Source organism: Felis catus, chromosome B2, assembly GCF_018350175.1.
Source record: "Felis catus isolate Fca126 chromosome B2, F.catus_Fca126_mat1.0, whole genome shotgun sequence".
In the NCBI taxonomy this organism is placed as follows: domain Eukaryota; kingdom Metazoa; phylum Chordata; class Mammalia; order Carnivora; family Felidae; genus Felis; species Felis catus.
In genome coordinates this window covers 50,039,178-50,058,952 of record NC_058372.1, presented here as the reverse complement: position 1 = coordinate 50,058,952, position 19,775 = coordinate 50,039,178, and the positions used below count along the sequence as shown (strand labels likewise).

The following is a 19,775-nucleotide window of genomic DNA, read 5'->3' as shown; positions in this document are numbered from 1 at the left end:
TCTTATTTCTAAGGTTTCTTCTTTAAATCGTGTGTAACTTGCTCAATTCGACATTTAAGTTTGAATTTTAGTAGGGCAGTGGCTGTGTTCACACAAAGCAGCCTACTATTTCTGAATCCCAGTGTCTTCCCTCAGCTGAAGTTTTCAGGTTTGACAGAAAATAGCTAATGGTAATGTTGATGGGTTTCTCGTCTCTGTCCTCTCTTCCCTTCCTCCCAGCTGCCAGCATCTGCTCATGGGGCTGAGGTCACAAAAGTGCCACAAACTGAGTGGCTTAACAACAGAAATTTATTGTCTCACAGTTCTGGAGGCAAAAAGTCCAAGATCAAGGCATCAGGAGGGCCACGCTCCCTCTGCAGGCTCTGGGGCAAGGTCTGCTCCAGCCCTCGGTCCTGAAGCTAGTGGCATCAGAACGCCAGTCTTCATGTGGCACTTGCTCTGCGTGCATGTCAGTCTCTGCATCCGCATTTCCCCCTTTTATAAGGACATCAGTCATATTAGATTAAGGGCATTCTACTCCACTATGACCTCATCTTAACTAATTGCAGCTGCTACTGATTCTATTTCCAAATAAGGTCACATTCTGAAGTGCTGGGGTTAGGACTTCCAACATAGGAGTTTGCGGGGATGCAATTCAACTAATAATACCAGCCCTCCATGTGTGATTTTGTCACATTGTAATGAGCTGGTTGAGAAGATTAAGCCGTGTTCAGAGAGATGAACTAAAGAGGAGATGGGCATTCTTGTTGCCGTAGTAAGTTGTGCATCCTGGTGAAACGCGTGCCATGCTGGCTTCCTTGTGTTTTTCTTTAACGTCGACAGCAGTGAAGCAGAGAGTGCTCCTTGTTACCAAATCCCTACTGTCCTTATTCCCATTTTGCTACCCTGTTAGGGTTGCCAGACTTAGCAAACAAAAATCCAGGACCGCCAGTTAAATTTGAGTTTCAGATAAACAGTGAATACTTTCTTTTTCAGTATGAGTATATCCCAGATTGTGTATGGGACATAATTATACTAGAAAATTATTCTTTATCTGTCTGAAATTTAAGTTGAACTGGTCGTCTTGTATTTTATCTGGCAACTACGTGCCGGTGCCACGTGGCAAGGAAGAAGATGTCTGGTTTCTGGTCGTACCATTAGGCACTGAGTCTTCTTTCTCATTAAAATACCACAGAGCATAACGTTGTGGCCAGAAATATACAGAACATAAAGGTTCAGGAAAAGATGTTTGATTCTTTACGCAGACCCAAGGCCTGCTGGCTTTCCGTCTGATCTAGAACAGGTGACCGCAAATGGACTGAGCATTTACAAGGTTGTTTTGGGCTTTGCCACTAATTTGCTGAATGACCCAAGGCCTGCTGGCTTTCTGTCTGATCTAGAACAGGTGACCCCAAATGGGCTGAGCATTTATAAGGTTGTCTTGGGTTGCGCCACTGAACTGCTGAATTATCTTGGGCGGATCACATTTGTAACATTTGTTGTGTCCATCCTTCATCTGCAAAATTGAGAGCTATGGTCATGCTCTCAATCTCAAGTGTTTCCTGAATACAGGAAGCCCTGAGAGTCCTCTTAAGTGCTTGCCACTCAAATGATCCACGGACCCACACCGTTCACATCACTTGAGAACTTGTTAGACATGCAGGCTCCCCGGGCCCTGCCACACACCTGCATCAGATCTTGCTTTTTAAGGAGATCCACAGGTGATTCCTGTGAAGACTAAAAGCGCTGTTCTCATTGCCCTGCGTAAAAAGCACCAGGCAGACTTTCAAACGACCCTTTGCTTCCATCCTTGAAGGTAAGACAGGGAAACTTGCTAAATCCTGTGAATCATTTGCATTTTTCTGTTCTCTTCCAATTTAGGTTTTTCTAGAACTCTTTGGTCTGAGGAGTGGAGGGGGGTGAACAGTATCATGGGCTGGATTTGGTTTCAAGTTGGGCTGTAGCTCCCTGAGAAGTCATGGCCATGTTTGGGGCGCCCCCTGCGTGGGCAGGGGTCGTGGTAGCTCTGACGTTCCTGAGCCTGTTGCTGTGCCCGTAGGACTAAATCGCCGAGGGTGAGGGCTTCCTTGAGAGAAAGGTTTGTTTTGTGGTCCTCAAAGGTGACAAGGACACATCCCTGGCTTTCTTGTCCTAGCTGCTTTATTGCCACCAGTTGCTGTGCAGCTTTTTGCAGGGAGAGATGCAAAGGCCAGGGACCTCCCCTAAGATAGCCTGGCCGTGTTCTCCTAACCCCTGGTAGGATGAGACGCTCAGCCCCATCAAAACAACCTCAGACAGATGGTTTGCAAGCTTCATTCAGCTGAAGGCCTTTGTCCAGGGCTCGGAGTAGGGTTTGTTCCCTGGGCTGCCTGGCAGGAATTAGTCTTGTCTTCTGCTTGTTCCATGGACTTGAAACTGGCGTCACATATCAGTCACAAAGAGTGCCTCTTTGTAAGATAATCTTGTGGGGGACAAAAGGGAAGAGATGGGTGGAAGCAGTGGCTCTGGGCAGAGAAAGCTGCCCAACGTAGCTGGAGGGTACTGGAGGCTCGCCTGGCCTGGCCCCATCCTTTTCCTGCTGAGGGAGCTGAGACACACAGACATTCCCAAGGGCACACCAAGGCTGGGCTGCTCACACCCCATGCAGCACTGGGGCCCAGACAAGCCAGAGGAAGGCTGGGTTTACCAAATGGGGCAACGGAGAGAGGGCAAACCCAACCAGGGAGGCAGAGACCTAGCTCTGTCCTGGCCCCATGGTCCAAGCAGCTGCCAAGGTTCCCTTTGGCCCTGAGGTCTTGTCTGTATGAATAAGAGAAAATAAACCACAGCCCCCAGTGTCCCTGGCCTTATTGGTCAGCCATCTGAAAGACAGTGAGGGGTCTCTGACCCAGGACTGATAGCCAGCCCCAAACCTGTTTTTTGTTTTTTGTTTTTTGTTTTTTTTTCCCCCAGTGAACTGAAACATGTTAAACTTGCTGCCTCACTCTGTTTGGTCTGTTCAAACAGAATAGCATAGAAGGCGGCCTCTAAACAAGAGAAACTTATTTCTCCCAGGTCTGGAGTCTAGAAGCCTGAGATCTGAGTGCCAGCATGTTCGGGTGAGGGCCCTGTTCCAGTCACAAACGTCTTGTTGTGTCCTGATAGGGGGTGGGGGGCAGGGAGCTATGTGAGTTCCCTTCTAAGGCCCCAGTCCCATACATGAAGGCTTCGCCTCATTCCCTAATAATAAGCGACTCCCAAAGGCCCCCACCTGTAACACCTTCACCTTGGCGTTAGGACCCCAACGTGTGAATTTGGGGCTGATCCATTCAGAACAGGACAGGTATTATCTCAGCATAACAGTTGTGTAGAAAAGTGGACACACCGTAAGTGGTCAGCTCAGTGAATTTTCACAAAGTGGAAACAGCATCTCAGAGGTGACCCCCTTCCAGCCTAGACTTGATTTTCTCCAATTCCCTGCCACAGCCCAGAGGATTCCTCCCCTTCTGGGTACGGTTCCAGAGGTTTAAGTAAGTGGAGCCCGAGTTGCTGTGGCTAATTGTTCACCAACCGGAAGCCTGGCAATGGTGTCTTTGACCTGCTCCTCCCACTGTCTTTTCTCCCATCCTCCTAGTTTCTTCTCCTCGTGAGTTGTCTTGTTCTTTCCCTTCCCTCCAACACACCCTCTGATCCAGACCCTGCCCCGCGTTTTCACTTCTGCACATTCCTGGCCTTCCCAATCAAATCCCTCCTTCTGTCTAGCTAGGATAATTGTTTTCTTATTCAGTTCTTACTGAAATAATTTTTGTTCCTAATTTAACAATGAACTTGTTGACATGTTATTTTTTACCCAGAGGGAGAAAAAAGCAGTGATTTTAGATTTTTCTTTTTTTTTTTTTTTTTTTTTTGCATGGGATCCTTGTGGAGTTATTTTTCCTTTATGGCTGTCAATGAAGTTTTCTCTTGAAGTTCATGTTTTCCCTCCCTGTAGGCATTCTCCACGTGCTGCATTGTTGTCTGCCCAGGTGAGTTGTGTATAGAAGCCTTGTGTGTAAACTGCAGTGTGTAAACTGCTGAGTGTGTGCTTGGCACCTAGGACTTACTATTTTATTTCTTTCCTGAAGGCCCGGGTAGGGTTATAGCTTTATTAAAAAAAAAAAAAAAAAAAAAAAGATACATCAAGAAAACGAGTCACAAGTTAGCCCCTTTATTTCCAAATTCTCTTTAACGCTTCTCTCATTTTTGCTGCATCTTTTTACATCATGAAAGTATCCTTTCCTTATCTTTCTATCTTACTAGAAAATTGTTGAAAATCTATCTCAAGCCATACAAGATGGGGATAAAATGGTAACCTTGAAAATCCTCGGGCAGATCTTTAATTTTGTGGGCAGGGGCGGGGTTGGGGTCTATGTGAGGAAGGATTGTATAAGGGTATGTATTTCTCTAGTGCTGCCATGGCAAAATACTACAGACCAAGTGGCTTAAGGAACAGAAATTTATTGTCTCACAGCTCCGGAGGCTAGAAGTTCCAAAATCAAAGTGTCGGCAGGTTGGCTTGCTTGAGGGCTCTGAGCCACGATCTGTTCCAGGCCTCTGTCCTTGGCGTGTAGACGGCCATCCTCTTTGTGTGTGTCTCTGTGTCCAGATCCCCCCTGCCCCTTTTTTTTAAGATTTTTTTTTTAACGTTTATTTATTTTTGAGAGTGAGACAAAGTGCACAAGCAGGGGAGGGGCAGAGAGAGAGGGAGATAAAGGACAAAAGTAGGGTTTGTGCTGATGGCAGAGAGCCCAGTGCAGGGCTCAAACTTGTGAATTGCGAGATCATGACCTGAGCCGAAGTTGGATGCTTAACCAACTGAGCCACCCAGGTGCCTCCGGATTTCCCCTTTTTGTAAGGACACCAGTCACATTGGATTAGGGTACACCCTAACGTTCTCATTTTAACTTGATGACCTCTGTAAAGACCCCGTGTCCCAATGAGGTCACATTGTGAGGTGGTAAGGGTTAGGACTTCAACATAATCATTTTTGGCAGGAGGGTGAGGGGAGCCACATTTCGGCCCATACCAGCTGAGTGCGTGTGAGAACCATGGTGATGCTTATAGTTTGGGAGGTCAGCGGCGGTGTGGCCTGGCGGCCTGGCCACACAGGGTGAGAGTGGAGATCAGAATGTTGCCCTGTGAGGCATGGGCCCCATGCCTGTCCTCAACCCCACTCTTCCCCTGGCACCTCGGCGTGCCATTGTTTATATTAGCATGGCCTTCGGGGAGTCAGAAAGCAAGGAGGCCTCGGAATAAACGATGGGCCTCAGCCCCTGTCATTGGCAGCATGTTTGGGGTCTTAGCCCACTCCTAACTAACTCCCACCTCTTAACCTCAGCTGCCCTGTCTGTAAAGTGGGTATGATACTCAGGATTCCTGGGAGAGGTGAATGATGCCGCTTACAAGATGTGTTCACTACAGTGCCAGGCACAGAGCACATGCTCAATAAGTGGCTTATGGTTGTTGTTTGTATTCCTTATCCTAAATAAGCACCCTGATGGGAGTACTTTGTATGTGGTACACGGTGACAGTTACGTTCTTTTAGCTTCTGGTTCTGATAGAAGTGGTCAGCATGATCTCCTCTTTTGGTGTAGCACTTTATAAGTCAGTTATCTACTTGATCCTTAGAGCTTTGTGAGAAGAGGTAGATGGCATTATCCTCATTGTCCCAAAGGAGTAACTGAGGGCAGAGAGACCCTGGATCACGCCCACCCTGGTGGGCGAGTGGCAGCATTAGAAATGAGCTTCAGGTCTTTTCATGCTTTGTCTGGGTCCCTGTGGTAAAAAAAAAAAAAAAGGGTGGGGGGAGAGACAGCGAGGTGGGAAAAATGGATACTTTTTAATTTTATTTGTACAAAGCGGAAGAATTATTTTTTGAGTAGGAAATACGCTCACATGTCCAAAAATTCAGTCTTGTTCTCACCCTGAACTCTCTTCCTTTGACACTCGCATCCCCTGTGGATAATCCCTGTTGTTTCCTGCGTGCCCTTCCTGGATTTATCCCCCGCCTTCCACTGTTGGTTTATGCAGACACAAATACGCATATTTCTTTTCTTCTCTTTCTTAGGTAATTGGTAGAATACTGTTCTGGGCCTAACTTTTTTCCCCACTAAGTAATGTATGCTGGATATCCTTTTATGTCAACGGGTAGAGAGCTTCATCATTTTCGTCACAAACTTTATTGAGGTATAGCACCTGCAGTGACACATACGTGTTCTTGAGGGTACGGCACGGTGAATTTGTACATAGATGTGCACCCACGCCACCATCACCTACAGCAGGATACAGCACTCCCAGCCATTACCTCCTCCCAAAGCAACCATGGGTCTGCTTTCTAAATCTCCTGATTGGTTTTCCCTGTTTTTGATCTTTGTTTCTCTCTGATTTTTTTTCTTTTTTTAATTTTTATTTCTTTTTGAGAGCACGCACGAGCTGGAGAGGGGCAGGGAGAAAGGGGTACAGAGGATCCAAAGCGTGCTCTACACTGACAGCAGAGAGCCGGATGCGGGGCTTGAACTCCATGCACGATGAGATAATGACCTAAACTGAAGTCGGACGCTTAACCAATGGAGTCACTCAGGCGTCCCCTCTCTGATTTTAAAAAACAGACCCATTGTTTATATCAGCACTTCTTTTTTTTTAATGTTTTATTTATTTTTTGAGACAGAGACAGAGCATGGGCAGGGGAGGAACAGAGAGAGAGGGAGACACAGAATCCGAAGCAGGCTCCAGGCTCTGAGCTGTCAGCACAGAGCCTGATGCGGGACTCGAACTCACGAACTGTGAGATCATGCTCTGAGCCGAAGTCAGACGGTTAACCCACTGAGCCACCCAGGCGCCCCATATCAGCACTTCTTAAATGTTAGCATGCATCAGAATCACATGGAGGTGTCATTAAGCATGGAGTCCTGGGCCATCCCGAGTTTCTCCCAGCAGGCCTGGGGTAGATCCACAACAGCCCGTGTTTCCAAGCCTGTAGGTGATGCCAGTGCTGTTGGTCCACAGCCACACTTTGCATAGCCCCAGTGTATTAGAACTATGGGCTATGTAACTTGCCCCTGATAGATGAAAACGACTTGGATTGCTTCCATTAGTTTATTGTTCAAAACAGTGCTGCCGTGCATAACCTCATCACATGTCATTATGAACGTGGCAGGTATTACCGCAAGATAAATTCCCAGAAGTGGAGTCGCCACATCAAAGGGTTGATGCGCTTGTAATCTCAATAGAAATTGCCAAATTGCCCTTCCAAAGGGGTGGTCCATTTTGCACCCCCATCAGTGGTGTGTGAAGGAGAGGTTGTTTCTCCACAGCCTCAGCGAGAGTATGTTGTCAAGCTGTGGATCTTTGCCAATGTGATGGGTATGAAATGGCAGCTCATTGTAGTTTTCATCTGCATTTCCTTTCTTTGTAAGGTGGAGCATCTTTTAAATTTTTTCTGTAAATTGTTCGTATCCTTTGCCCATTTTTCTTTTGGATTTTTGATCTTTTTATTATCAAGTGTTTTACATATTAGCAAGCTTAGTCCTTTGTTTATGATCTGAATTATAAATATTTCCCCCTTAAATGATCATTTCCCTTTTGCTTGTGGTGGGTTTTTTTTTTTCATATCTGAGTTCTTTTAGAACATCACACTAACATGGAAACATTGGCCATAAGCACAGAAACTAACAGAAAGTACATCTTATAAACCCAGATGTGCAGGCATTAGGAAAGGAACCAGGAGCAAAGACGCAGCCAGGATGGGCAGTGATGCTCTTTGAGCAACCAGTTTTTCACACAAAGGCTAGAAGTCTCATTGGCAGGTGCCCAGACTCCAAGGATCTAAGAGGTGGATGGGATGGCTACAGACAGCCACCAACCAGCTCAAGTCATGGGAGGAGGGCCAAGACCGCACAGTAGTACCCGGACGGGATGGGAACATGTGAGGCAGACCAGAGAAACTGCTTACAGGTGACACCAGAGGAAACAGGAATGTATCTCTTAGTCATAGGAAGCAAAGCAGGATGTCCATAAGAATGTTACTCCCGTAAAGGGGCAGCTGCTGACTGAGACTTTTGGTCAAAACAGCCAAGTCTGTTATTGATTACTCTAGCTTTCTTTTTACTTTTTTTTTAAATTTTTTTTTAATGTTTATTTATTTTTGAGACAGAGAGAGACAGAGCATGAATGGGGGAGGGGCAGAGAGAGAGGGAGACACAGAATCCGAAGCAGGCTCCAGGCTCTGAGCCATCAGCCCAGAGCCTGATGCAGGGCTCGAACTCACGAACCATGAGACCTGAGCTGAAGTCGGACGCTCAACCGACTGAGCCACCTAGGCGCCCCTCTAGCTTTCTTTTTAAACTGTGACCAGAGATCAACCAAGCAGATGCCACTTTTGATGAGGGCTGAGTAACTCGTCTACAGTTGGAAGATCGTTACTGAAGGTACTTTCTTCCAAAGCTAGAGTAATGCCTACAGAAGGGCATATCGACATACTCCATGGGGGTGTGTAGGAAGGGGACTCCCAGAATGTTGTTATTGGAAGGTTGTCAGGGGTCATGTTGCCTGGGGGTTACACACTGGTGGACCATGGTCACCATGGCCCGGCAGGTCCATTGTTTCTGGTCAGTCTGGTGTTGGCCCATAAAGTGTTTTTTAAAATTTTGAATTTGTGCGCAGTATCTTTTTTTTTTTTTTTAATTCTTTTTTTCAACGTTTATTTATTTTTGGGACAGAGAGAGACAGAGCATGAACCGGGGAGGGGCAGAGAGAGAGGGAGACACAGAATCGGAAACAGGCTCCAGGCTCTGAGCCATCAGCCCAGAGCCCGACGCAGGGCTCGAACTCACAGACCGCGAGATCGTGACCTGGCTGAAGTCGGACGCTTAACCGACTGCGCCACCCAGGCGCCCCAATGTGCGCAGTATCTTTAAGTCAAGTGATTTCACGTAAAGATGTCTTTCTTTGCTTCTGGAATATCGAGAATCTGGACACACTGGGCTGTATCCCTCCCACGGCCTCCGTATCTGAGGAGTGACTTCCCCACTCCTTCGTCTCCCCCGGGGGACACACGCTGTGCAGTTTCCCACAGTTACCGACTCCCCTCCAGCGTGTCCCTGACAGTGAGACTACCTGTCAGTCACTGTGTGTTCCACTTTTAACTGTTCTTTTTAGTAAGGTGGAGAAAGAAGAACGTGTCCCTCTCCCAAAGCAGAAATGTGAATGATAGACCAAGAAGGTGCGATGGTTGAAGGAAGTCAGTGGGAAGCATACTGTGGACGTGCAGATATTCCCTGGGTAACCAGCAGACCTCTGTGCCGAAAGGTTTTAGCTTACCACACCCAGACTGCTTTGCTCGTTTGGGTTACCCACCTGGTACCTGTCGGCATTTTGCTGCAACTCACAACCAGGGTGGCCTCCCTGGTCTAATAGCTCAGAGATGTGTTGCAAGTTACTTTTCAGAAAAAATTTTACTAGGTTTCTGCCAAACCATTGCCAGCCTTTTTGAGAGCTCGTGCAAGACAGGGGCAGTGCTTGAAGAGCAAGAACCCCAGCCTGGGTCCTGAGTATTAGAATTTGTATTAGAATTAGTGAGCAACCAAAAAAAAAAAAAAAAAAACTGCCGGAAACAGGGATTTGTTTATAGCCTCCTGGAAGAATACTTTGTGTTCACAAAGTATCCACCCAGCCTCCATAGCTCTGTGGAGAGCAGAAAGGGCCCAACCAGATCACTTGCCTGCTTTGATCAAAAGTAGGAAAGTAGCAGATAAGGGGAAAGCACCAGAGATCATGTGTATGAACCAGAGCATGTCTTCTCTGTATTTGTGGATGCTGCTACCCGTTATGATTGTAGGAGAAAGACCTCAAAGGAGCAGATTATCACCAGTAAGGATGTGGGGCAAGGGGAGGGTGTGAGTGGCTTGTGTTGACCCTGAGGTGGCATTGGGGGGCTGGGCTGGGGTGCAGAAGTCCCTGGGAGACCTGAGGATGGCCGGTATCCCTTACCTCTCTCAACCCCATGTTGTCAGCTGCTCTCCTTGCCCATTGAGAACCACTCCCTATGGCTGGCCCATCCCCCACCTCTATGTGGATGTGTCCTCTCCCCATCGCTGTGCCACCATCCGAGTGCAGGGCACTGACCGCACTGGGCGCTGTGCTCAGGTCCCTCAGAGCGAGGCTTCTGTTCCCTCTTATTCCCCCTCAGCCTTCGGTCCACTTCTCACACGTGACCACTGGTGGTTGTTTTTTTTTTTTTTAAATTTAAATATATAGAAGATGAAATTTGTGATCTTTACCATTTCTAAGTGTTCAGTAGCCGTTAAATGCATTCACATTGTCCTGCAAGGGATCTCCAGAATCCTATTCATCTTGCAAAACTGCAACTTTGTAGCTATTATACAGCAACGCCCCATTCCCTCCACAGCCCCCACCTAGCATTCTGGTTTGTGCCTATGATTTTGACTACTTCTACCTTATAGGATGGAATCATCCAGTATGTCTTTTGTGATTGGCCTATTTCACTTAGTATGATATCCTGTAGGTTGATCTGTGCTGTAGCATGTGACAGGATTTCCTTCCTTTTTAAGGCTGAATAGTGTTCTGTTGTATGTGTATACCACATTTTGTTTATCCATCCGTCAATAGACATTGGGGTCGTTTCCACCTTTGGCTATTGCGAAAAATGCTGCTGTGAACATGGGTGTACAAATATTTCTTTGAGATCCTGCTTTCAGTTGTTTTGAGTATATACTCAAAAGTGGAATTGCAGAATCACGTGACTCCATTTTTAATTTTTTTAAAGGGAATATAGTTGACATACAATGTTGTAATAGTTTCTGGTGTGCAACAAGCATAGCGACTTGACATTACACTGTGCTCGTCACCAAAAGTGTAGTCACTGTCTGTCACCATATGACATTATTACAGCATCATTGACTAGACTCCCTATACTGGACTTGTCATCTCCATGAGTTACTTTTAACTAGTAGTGTAGGCTTCTTAATCCCCTTCACTTATTTCACTCATCACCTACCCCCACTGTCTGGCAACCAGCCATCTGTTCTCTCTATATAGGAGTCTGTTTCTGTTTTGTTTTTTACATGCCACATAGAAGTGAAATCATAAGGTATTTATATTTCTCGGGCTTACTTTACTTAGCATAATACCCTGTAGGTCCATCCATGTTGTCTCAAATGGCAAGATCTCCTTCGTTTTTATGGCTGAATAATATCCCATTATATACATGTATATACCACATCTTCTTTCTCAGTGGACACTTAGGTTGCTTCCATAATGTGGCTATTGTTAATAATGCTGCAGTAAACATAGGGGTGCATACATCTTTTCGAATGAGTGTTTTCATTTTATTTGGGTAAATACCCAGTAGTAGAATTGCTGGATTGTATGGTATTTCTGTTTTTAATTTTTTGGGGGGAAACTCCATACTGTTTTCCGCAGTGGTTGGACCAATTTACATCCCCACCAACAGTGCACAGGGGTTCCCTATTCTCCACATTCTCACCAACGATTGTTATTTCTTGTCTGATTCTAGCCATTCTGACAGGTGTGAGGTATTCTCTCATTGTAGTTTTGATTTGCATTTCCCAGATGATTAGTGATGTTGAACATGTTTTGATGTGTGTTGGCCATCTGTATGTCTTCTTTGGAAACCTGTCTATTCAGGTCTTGTGCTCATTTTTAATCAGATTATTATTGTGTGTGTGTTGACTTGTATAAATTCTTTATATAGTTTGCATATTAACCCTTTATTAGATCACTTGCAAATAGTCTCCTTCCAGTTTGTAGGTTGCCTTTTTGTTTTGTTGATGGTTTCCTTTGCTGTGCAAAACCTTTTTATTTTGGAGTAGGCCCAATAGTTTATTTTTGCTTTTGTTTCCCTTGCCTTAGGGGATATATCCAGAAAAATGTTGCTAAGGCTGATGTCCAAGAGATTACTGCCTATGTTTTTGTTTGTTTAGGAGTTTTTATGGCTTCAGATCTTACAGTTAGGTCTTTAATCCATTTTGAGTTTACTATTTTTAATTTTTTAGGAACTACCATACTGTTTTCCATAGTGACTACTATTTTACAGTGCATGAAAGTTTGAATTTATCTATGTCCTCATCAACGCTTGTTATTTTCTGTTCTTTTTCATTTTTTTTTTTAATTGTAGCCATTCTGGTGGATGTGGGGTGGTTTCAATTTGTATTTCCCTAACAGTAATGATGGTGAGCACTTTGTCACATACATGTTGACCATTTGCACATCTCTTTTTTTCTTTAAGTTTATTTATTTTTGAGAGGAGGAGGGAGGGGCAGAGAGAGAGGGGGACAGAGAATCAGAAGTAGGCTCTGTGCTGACAGCAGCAAGCCTGATGTGGGGCTCAAACTCACGAATCGTGAAATCGTGACCTGAGCCGAAATTGGACGCTTAATCAAGTGCCTCTAGTTGTATGTCTTTTTTAGATAAATGTCTGTTCACATCCTTTGCCCATTTTTAATCTGGTTGTTTCAGTTTTTTGGTTGTTGCTGTGTTGTAGTTTTAGCCTCTGTAGTTTTTTAAGTATGAGAATTTGGTGCATATCCACTAACCTCCAAGAGGGCAGGTCTGTGCCCATCCTTCATGGTCTTCTCCCAGCACCCAGAATGGAGCTCTGCACATGGTTTATTTGTTGATGAAAAACATGCATGTGGCTCTCAACAGCGAAGGAACAAAAGAATGTATTAACTCATGCACTGATTCTTGTTTCAAGAGGGGTCTAAGGCTATGGTCACATCTCTTTGGGACCATGGTATTTGGGGGTGAAGAATAACAGGTGACCCTGAATAGGCCTTAAAGAAGATAACCCAAAGTCTTGACAGGTGTTATTTCACTACTGTTAGACTATACTTGAGTTTAAATCCCACTTTGCCTAGGGATGCTAGTCTTTTTTTAAAAAAATTTTTAATGTTTATTTTTGAGAGAGACAGGGTGCAAGCAGGGGAGGGACAGAGAGAGGGAGACAGAGAATCCAAAGCAGGCTCCAGGCTCTGAGTGGTCAGCACAGAGCCTGACGCGGGGCTTGAACTCCTGGACCGTGAGACCATGACCTGAGCCGAAGTCGGACACTTAACCGACTGAGCCACCCAGGTGCCCATAACTCGTGATGCTGGTCTTGATGGAACTCTGCATGTGTTCAGTTATTTTATAGTTTCAAAATATACTACAATTGAACTTGTCTCCTCTGGTCCTCCATTCTGAAGGAGGCTAGGAAAGTGTCATCGCAGCCATCCTCTTGCCTCTAGTGCCTTCTCCGCCGGCCAGTGCCTGACTCCCCCTCCCAGCCCTCAGCCCCTGGGTGGGCCAGTCCCCCTGTGTTGCCCGTTGTCTCACTGACAGCCCTCTCCGTCTCTCATCCTGCTTTAATTCAGGCCTCCTTGCTTCCTTATTGTGGATCCGGAGGCAGCTCCCTGACTGGTGTCTTCACCTCCAGGCACGGCGCTGTTCACTGCTGCCAGAGTAAACTTTCCAAAACCCGTATTTCGTCATTTGCCTGTTGGATTTGAATTCTTCCATGTGTCCCATGTTGCCCCCAGGGCAAAGCCCACCCCCTTGCACGCGGCGCCCAGGCACTCAACAGGCGCTGCGGTCTCATTCCCTGCAGCCTGTGCAGACACTACCTCCTCAGCCTAGATGCCCCCCTCCGCCCCCGTGCTTCTCCCCAAGTTCCGGTGTCCTCCTGTTCACCTTGACCTGCTGCCCACTGCGCCCACCCAGACGGGGTTGGGCCCTGGCCTGCCGGGGCCCGCTGGGGCGCTCTCTTTGCCTCTTGGCCCCACGTGCCTGTCTGTAGGGTAATTGTACGTTTACTTATCCGTCTCCTCACCGGTCTGTGTGCTCTGAAGTCCGGCCAGTATCCCTTATCTCCACACTCCGGCAGTTAGCCCAGTGCCCCTTACAGAGTAGGTTTTTGTGGAAAGGAGGAGGGAGAGGAAAAAGGCAAGTCTGTCTGATTCCAGAGTTCACGTGCTCGCTGCCCTCTCCCCCCTCAGCGCCGTGGACCATCCCGTTCTCTCCGTCCCGGGAGGCAGAGGGGATGGTTTGACTCCCAGCGTGACCCAGTCAGCTCTGCTTCGCTCCGTGGCCACCCCGAAACTCACCGGCCCTGGTCCACCTTCTGGTAAACGCATCCTGGCAGAGACAGATGACTCATGTGTGTGTGACTCGGCGTGAGCACAGCACAGCTGGAAAGGCAGCCAGCGAGTCTGCTTGGTGGAGCCAGGGGGGTGTTTACAGAGCAGCAGAGACCCAGCGCGGGTTCATGAGCCCTTGCAACCCTAACCTGCTAACTGGAACAAAAGTATAAATCCTCCTCAGTCCGTCCGTGGAGAACGAGGCCGCCACAGCAGGGCTATACAAGGCTTATTACATGTCTGGGATGCTGTCTAATTTATTACTATTAAATAATATTTTAATAGACTGCCATTTATGGCATGTTTGCCATGGGTGTAGGCACGGTGATAATCATCTTGATACAAATTATTTCATTTAATCCTCACACTAGCCCAACAACAGAAATAATAACAAATATACATATGGCACTTGCTATGTACTAGATATTGTTCTCTGCACTTTGCTTTGAAGCCGTCTGATTCTGAGGGAAACCTTACGATACAGGAACTGCTGTTACTCCCGTTTTACAGATGAGGAAACTGAGGCACAGAAAAGTCACATATAGAGGTGCCCCAAAGTCACATAGGTAATGAGTGAGCTGTGATATAAACTCGGGCTTCTGAGTCCACACTCCTAACCCCTACTCCATGCTTCCGTGCTGAAGACGACAGTTCCATCTTCCAGGGATGGAAATTGTGGCTCCGAGAGGTTGGTCACTTCTGTATAGTTGCACAGCCAGGGAGCGATCGAGATGGCTTGTCTCTTATCCTGGCTCCTAACCGCTGTGCTCTCCTGCCCAGATGCAGGAGATGTAGTCATCACCGTTTGTGCTTGGTTCTCCTTAATCCTCCCCATTGGCACTTACCAAGGGCGACGCCCACGGGGTGGGTAGGATTCTAGGGAAAAAGGTTTCTTCCAAGTCTAGGGGTGCGGCATGGCGCCTTCTGCTTCAGAGATCTCTTCAGTTTGGGGTCCCAGAGCATTTCCTCAGCCCGGGGATGCTGACATGGCTTTTCTTACCTCCACAGATAGTGAGACTGTGCACTACCACTATGGGCCGAAGGATCTGGTCACCATCTTGTTCTACGTCTTCATCACCATCATCTTGCACGCTGTGGTTCAGGAGTACATTTTAGATGTGAGTGACGCTGTCTGGATTCTGAGATCACAAGCTGGGGAGATGTGGTGGGCAGAAGGGCCTCGCCTTAGAGGACACTGCAGCTCTGTGCCCCTTTCCCTCCTAATCTGCATGCCCTGATTGGTCCTATTGACTGGACATCCATTGTGACACACTGTGGTTTCTGTCCCCTCTCACAGCCTTCTTAGTGCATGGGATGCAGCGTTTACTGCATGAGGGGACAGCTGCCCGAAATGGCAAGACACAGTGCTTATGGGTCTGTCATATGTGGCCTGATTGTGGGGTGTTTTCTTTACATCTAGGCTGAGAACCTCAATCTGGCCGCTTTCTCAACATGCTTGCCTTGAACTGAGCGCTCCATGCACACAGCAGGCTTACACTGAATGGCCTGAGCCATGGCCGCTTCAGACTGCTATCCTTTCAAGGGTAGAAAATGGGAGTTTGAAGCCACCCATTACGAATGCACCTGCATATATTAATATGCAGGATTCTCTTTATTCTTTAGAAAATCAGCAAACGGCTTCACCTCTCCAAGGTGAAACACAGCAAGTTCAACGAATCTGGACAGCTGGTCGTCTTTCATCTCAGCTCTGTGGTATGGTGCTTCTACGTGGTGGTGACGGTGAGTGGCCCCGGGGACCGCTGAAGCACAGGGCCTGGGCTTCCAGCAACACATCTCTTCTCAGATGGCTGATAAAATGACCATGAAGGGCTAAGCAGGGAAGGAAAAGAGTCAGGAGCAGTTTGTAAAAGCTTTGAGCAGTTTCTTGGAACTACTACTATTTTTGTATCCTCATGGTAGGAGAGAGGGGCCAGATGGTGTAGATGCTCTTTTAAAGCTGCAGAGAGCCCTCTTGTCCAAAAATAAACCCTTGTTATAGTTACTCTGTGATGCTATGATAATGGTACCATACCTCTACACAGCGCTGTATCATTTGACAGTGTCCTCCTACCAGTGCTATCCCACGAGATGAGTTGTTTGTTTATTCTGGTCCCCATGTTGATAGATTGATGGCATCCAAGATCAAATTTTGCCGTGTCCCCATGGTCATGTGGTTCTGAGGTGGCAAGGACCAGACTGGGACTTAGGAGTCTGGTTCCAAGTTCAGCACACTTTCTGTTTTACCACACTGGCCTCCTGCAAGCATCCCCTTGTCCGCACATCAAATCCTGTGAGAGTCAGTGCCATTCCCACAAATGCCTGGGGGACCAGACGATTTATCTACCTCTCCTTTCTACACAATAGGACTCTTATTTCAAGCAGCCTTTGATACACCAGAATTCCTTACTAGCAAGGAATGCGGACAGTCCTTTGGGGTTCGCTGTAACAAGACCTGGCCTGTGATGCATGAAAGTGTTTAATTAGAAGCCCCCCACCCCCACGTGAAATAACTCCTGTCTGTAACTTGGTCCCTTTTTCTAGAGCTAGAGTCGTCCTGTGAGAAACACAGGCCTAGGGCTTGGAAAATTCAGCAACCCTGTGATCTCTAAGTTCCCTTCCCTGCCTTCCGCTGACCTCTCATTCCCTGCCTTCCGCTGACCTCTCACCCCCTTCCTCTTCCTTCAGTGACAGTGATGAACTTTCACATCCTAAGGAACTCTCTGCTTCCAGAGCTCAACGCTGAATTCACGTTCTGAGAGCAGGAGTCTGCATGTCCTTGTGTATATTGCTTGTATGTCTCTTAGCCTTTAATCATGGAACCGTTTCCTAAACAGAACATTAGGAATTTTAAATGTAGGACCTGAGGCTTCTGTCCTCTTGAGCAGGGCTGCCATGTTATACTGTCCCCAGAGGGAAAGATGTGCAGTGTGGCCCATATGAGGAGCACCCCTTAATGTTGCACAGTGTGTGTCCAGGCCCCTTCAGGTCTAGGTAATGCTGCCTTTCAGACTTCTCCCAACCTCTCGGTGTTTGCCCGTGGAGTCCCTCTGCTGCTTTGAGGCTGAATGGCCTCAGGGTCTTTCAGAAGAAACATTGCCTCGTCTCTGAATCACTTCTACCCCTCCTACTTCAGCCCCAGATATTCTCCTGGAGCTGTGACACATTTAGACCAGATTCTGGAGGCCAAAAGCCACGTTATGTGACGTCTCTTCCAGTGCGTTAAATGCTCAACTGCTCTTTGTTTCTCTCAGGCCTTCAGGGGCTTAAAAATGATGCTCATTAGTCTGACAGCATGTAGCACTTTACTTGGGGAAGCTCATGACAGGCCTTTATTATGGTGACAGCCAGTTCCCCACTCAACATCTTCAGTAGAAAGTGGGGGCCATGGGGACCCTGGAAAGCTCCAGTGACCCCCAACTCCTAAGAGCACCATGCAGCTCCTGGCCCTCCTCTACTCCCACTGCACCATCCTGCAGGGAATAAAGATGATTGAAGAAGAAGGGAGGGTAGTTTTGTAAAAGGAGTGAGAAATAGCTAAGTGTTTCTTAAATCCTATTTTTCTGTTAGGATGAAATCTTCCTTGATTCTTGTCTTCCACTGTCTGCAGTCAGTTCATCAGCAGGTCCCACCTGCAGAGCTCATTGAGGTTCTATCCATGCTGTAGCCTGGCCCACCAGTTTCCACAGGGGAGATTTTGGCCCCTGGGGACATGGGGCTGGAGGGTGGAGCCCAGGAGTGCTGCTGAATGTCCTGCACTGCACGGGACAGCCCCCACCACCGAGAATTACCCAGCCCCAGATGTTGGTAGTGCCAAGGTTGGGAAGTCCTACTCCACAGTCCAAACCACCGTAATCTCATGCCTGGACCACTGACCATTGTCCTTCTAGATGGAGACGTTTCCTCTCTCGTAGCCTCCCTCCACAATCCGTTTTCTTCTGCTTAGCCAGACAGGTCTTTTTAGAACATAAATGAAGTCCTGCACCCTTGTGTAAAAGCCCCTTGTCCCTCTTGCAGCCAGTTAAGCCATTATCTTCCTCGCTCCTGTGATCTGGGTCCCACTATTACCTCTGCTCCTCTACCTCTCCTGGCTGTTCCTGATTCTTGCGCTTTGCGGGGGCGGTTCCTCTCCTCACATGTTCCACCCCCTGAATCCCACGGCCGACTCCTTCCCATCTGAGTCTCCACATAAATGCCATGTCCTCAGAGAACCCCCTCCCCCAGTTTGTACTGCATGCACTACACCCATTGCTGTGGCATTTTTCTCATTCATGCATATATTCCGTGCTGTCTGTCTGTCCCACTAGACCCCGAGCTGCTTGTGAACAGCCTGCATGCTCACAGCGTCTCTAGTGCAGAGCCCGGCAGGTACTAAGTGCTCACTAAACAGTGGCTGTGAGACTGAGGGGGTAAGCAGCAGTTACGTCTTCTTGCTCTGGCCCTTGACTGCTTTTAAAATAACAAGTCAATTGTTTTTGTAAACTTCTAGATGACCGTCTATTACATAAGAAATACATAAAAGGTTTTTTTTGTTTAAGTAAAAAAATTTGCCCCAGATCCCTCCCCCTAGAAGTAACTGGTTTTGGGTGGTGGGGTTTGGACATTTCTCTCTGCACTTATACAAGCAGAGTGATGAGAGTGTGACTGGACCGACCAATAATTTATGAAAAGATCAACCTCCTACTGTTAACCTACTATGGACTACTTCCTATTGACTGTTTAGAAAACACAACAAAACACGAGCACTCTATAGGGGAAAGCAGGGCGGGCCATGTTTGGTCTCCGTGCCGGCTTCCTGGGGATGTTTCCCTTCATGTTTTAAACCTGAAGTCTGGTGCTCCTTGAGAGCCTGGTATGGGGAATGCTCTTCACCCTGGACTGATTTCCTGTTAACAGACTGGCTACTCAGAGCAGAACTTTAGTACATGATTGTTTCTGAAGGACAAACGCTATTGGTATGTCTGAATCTAGGTAGCAACTGTGGCTGTGTTATGACTGGATTCTGCTGTTTCTGTGGTTCTGTTTGTCCATTCACCAAAAAGGAAGGCTGCAGGGCAGGGGTGGGGGAGGGAGAGATTGCTCCAGTTTGCTCAGGCCTCACTTAGCTCGTAGGTTAAGGAGATAACAAAGGATTTCAAAAGTACCCAGGCCCCTCTCCCAGTGCCTGATGGGGCCTGGGATTCAGAGGGGGGTGGGGTGCAGGTGCTGGCTCTAGCCCTCTTGGCCCCCCATGATCTCAGGTACATGGCCTGCCAGACCTCTGAGGGCACCCCAGCCCTAGGCCGCCCTCAGGCAGCTGCCTGGCCCGAGGTCTGGAAAAGGCTGTTCTCAGAGCGGTGAGTCATTTTCCTCCAACTCCCCCACCCTCCCCCCTGCATACCCTCCCTGAACTCCCTGTGGACTGGACATTCACAAGCAGGCAGCATTTTTCTGGGGAGTTTTCTTGGCTTGTTGGCTTAAAAGTTCTGACCTCCTTGTCTCCTAAGAAAAGGCGCCAGGCCAAGGAGGTTCATGTTTAAAATCACAAGATCATCTGGGCTTTTAGGTTTTTCTCCATGCTGCTTCTCTTGGGCGGCCTCTTTTTGGGCAGAAGTTTTCCTCCCACCTCAGTCCCAGATGTACCATTTT

At 47.3% G+C, this 19,775-nt stretch overlaps 1 protein-coding gene across 2 annotated transcripts in view; it reads left to right on the top strand.

The window, feature by feature from the left end:
- TRAM2 (translocation associated membrane protein 2) overlaps positions 1-19,775 on the top strand; it is an 83,411-nt gene that overhangs the window by 48,519 nt on the left and 15,117 nt on the right. For both annotated transcript variants that reach the window (XM_045057645.1, XM_003986235.6), the window contains exons 3-4: positions 15,159-15,268; positions 15,774-15,890. In XM_045057645.1, the coding sequence (XP_044913580.1) occupies positions 15,159-15,268; positions 15,774-15,890 (227 nt within the window). The remainder of the gene's footprint in view (positions 1-15,158; positions 15,269-15,773; positions 15,891-19,775) is intronic.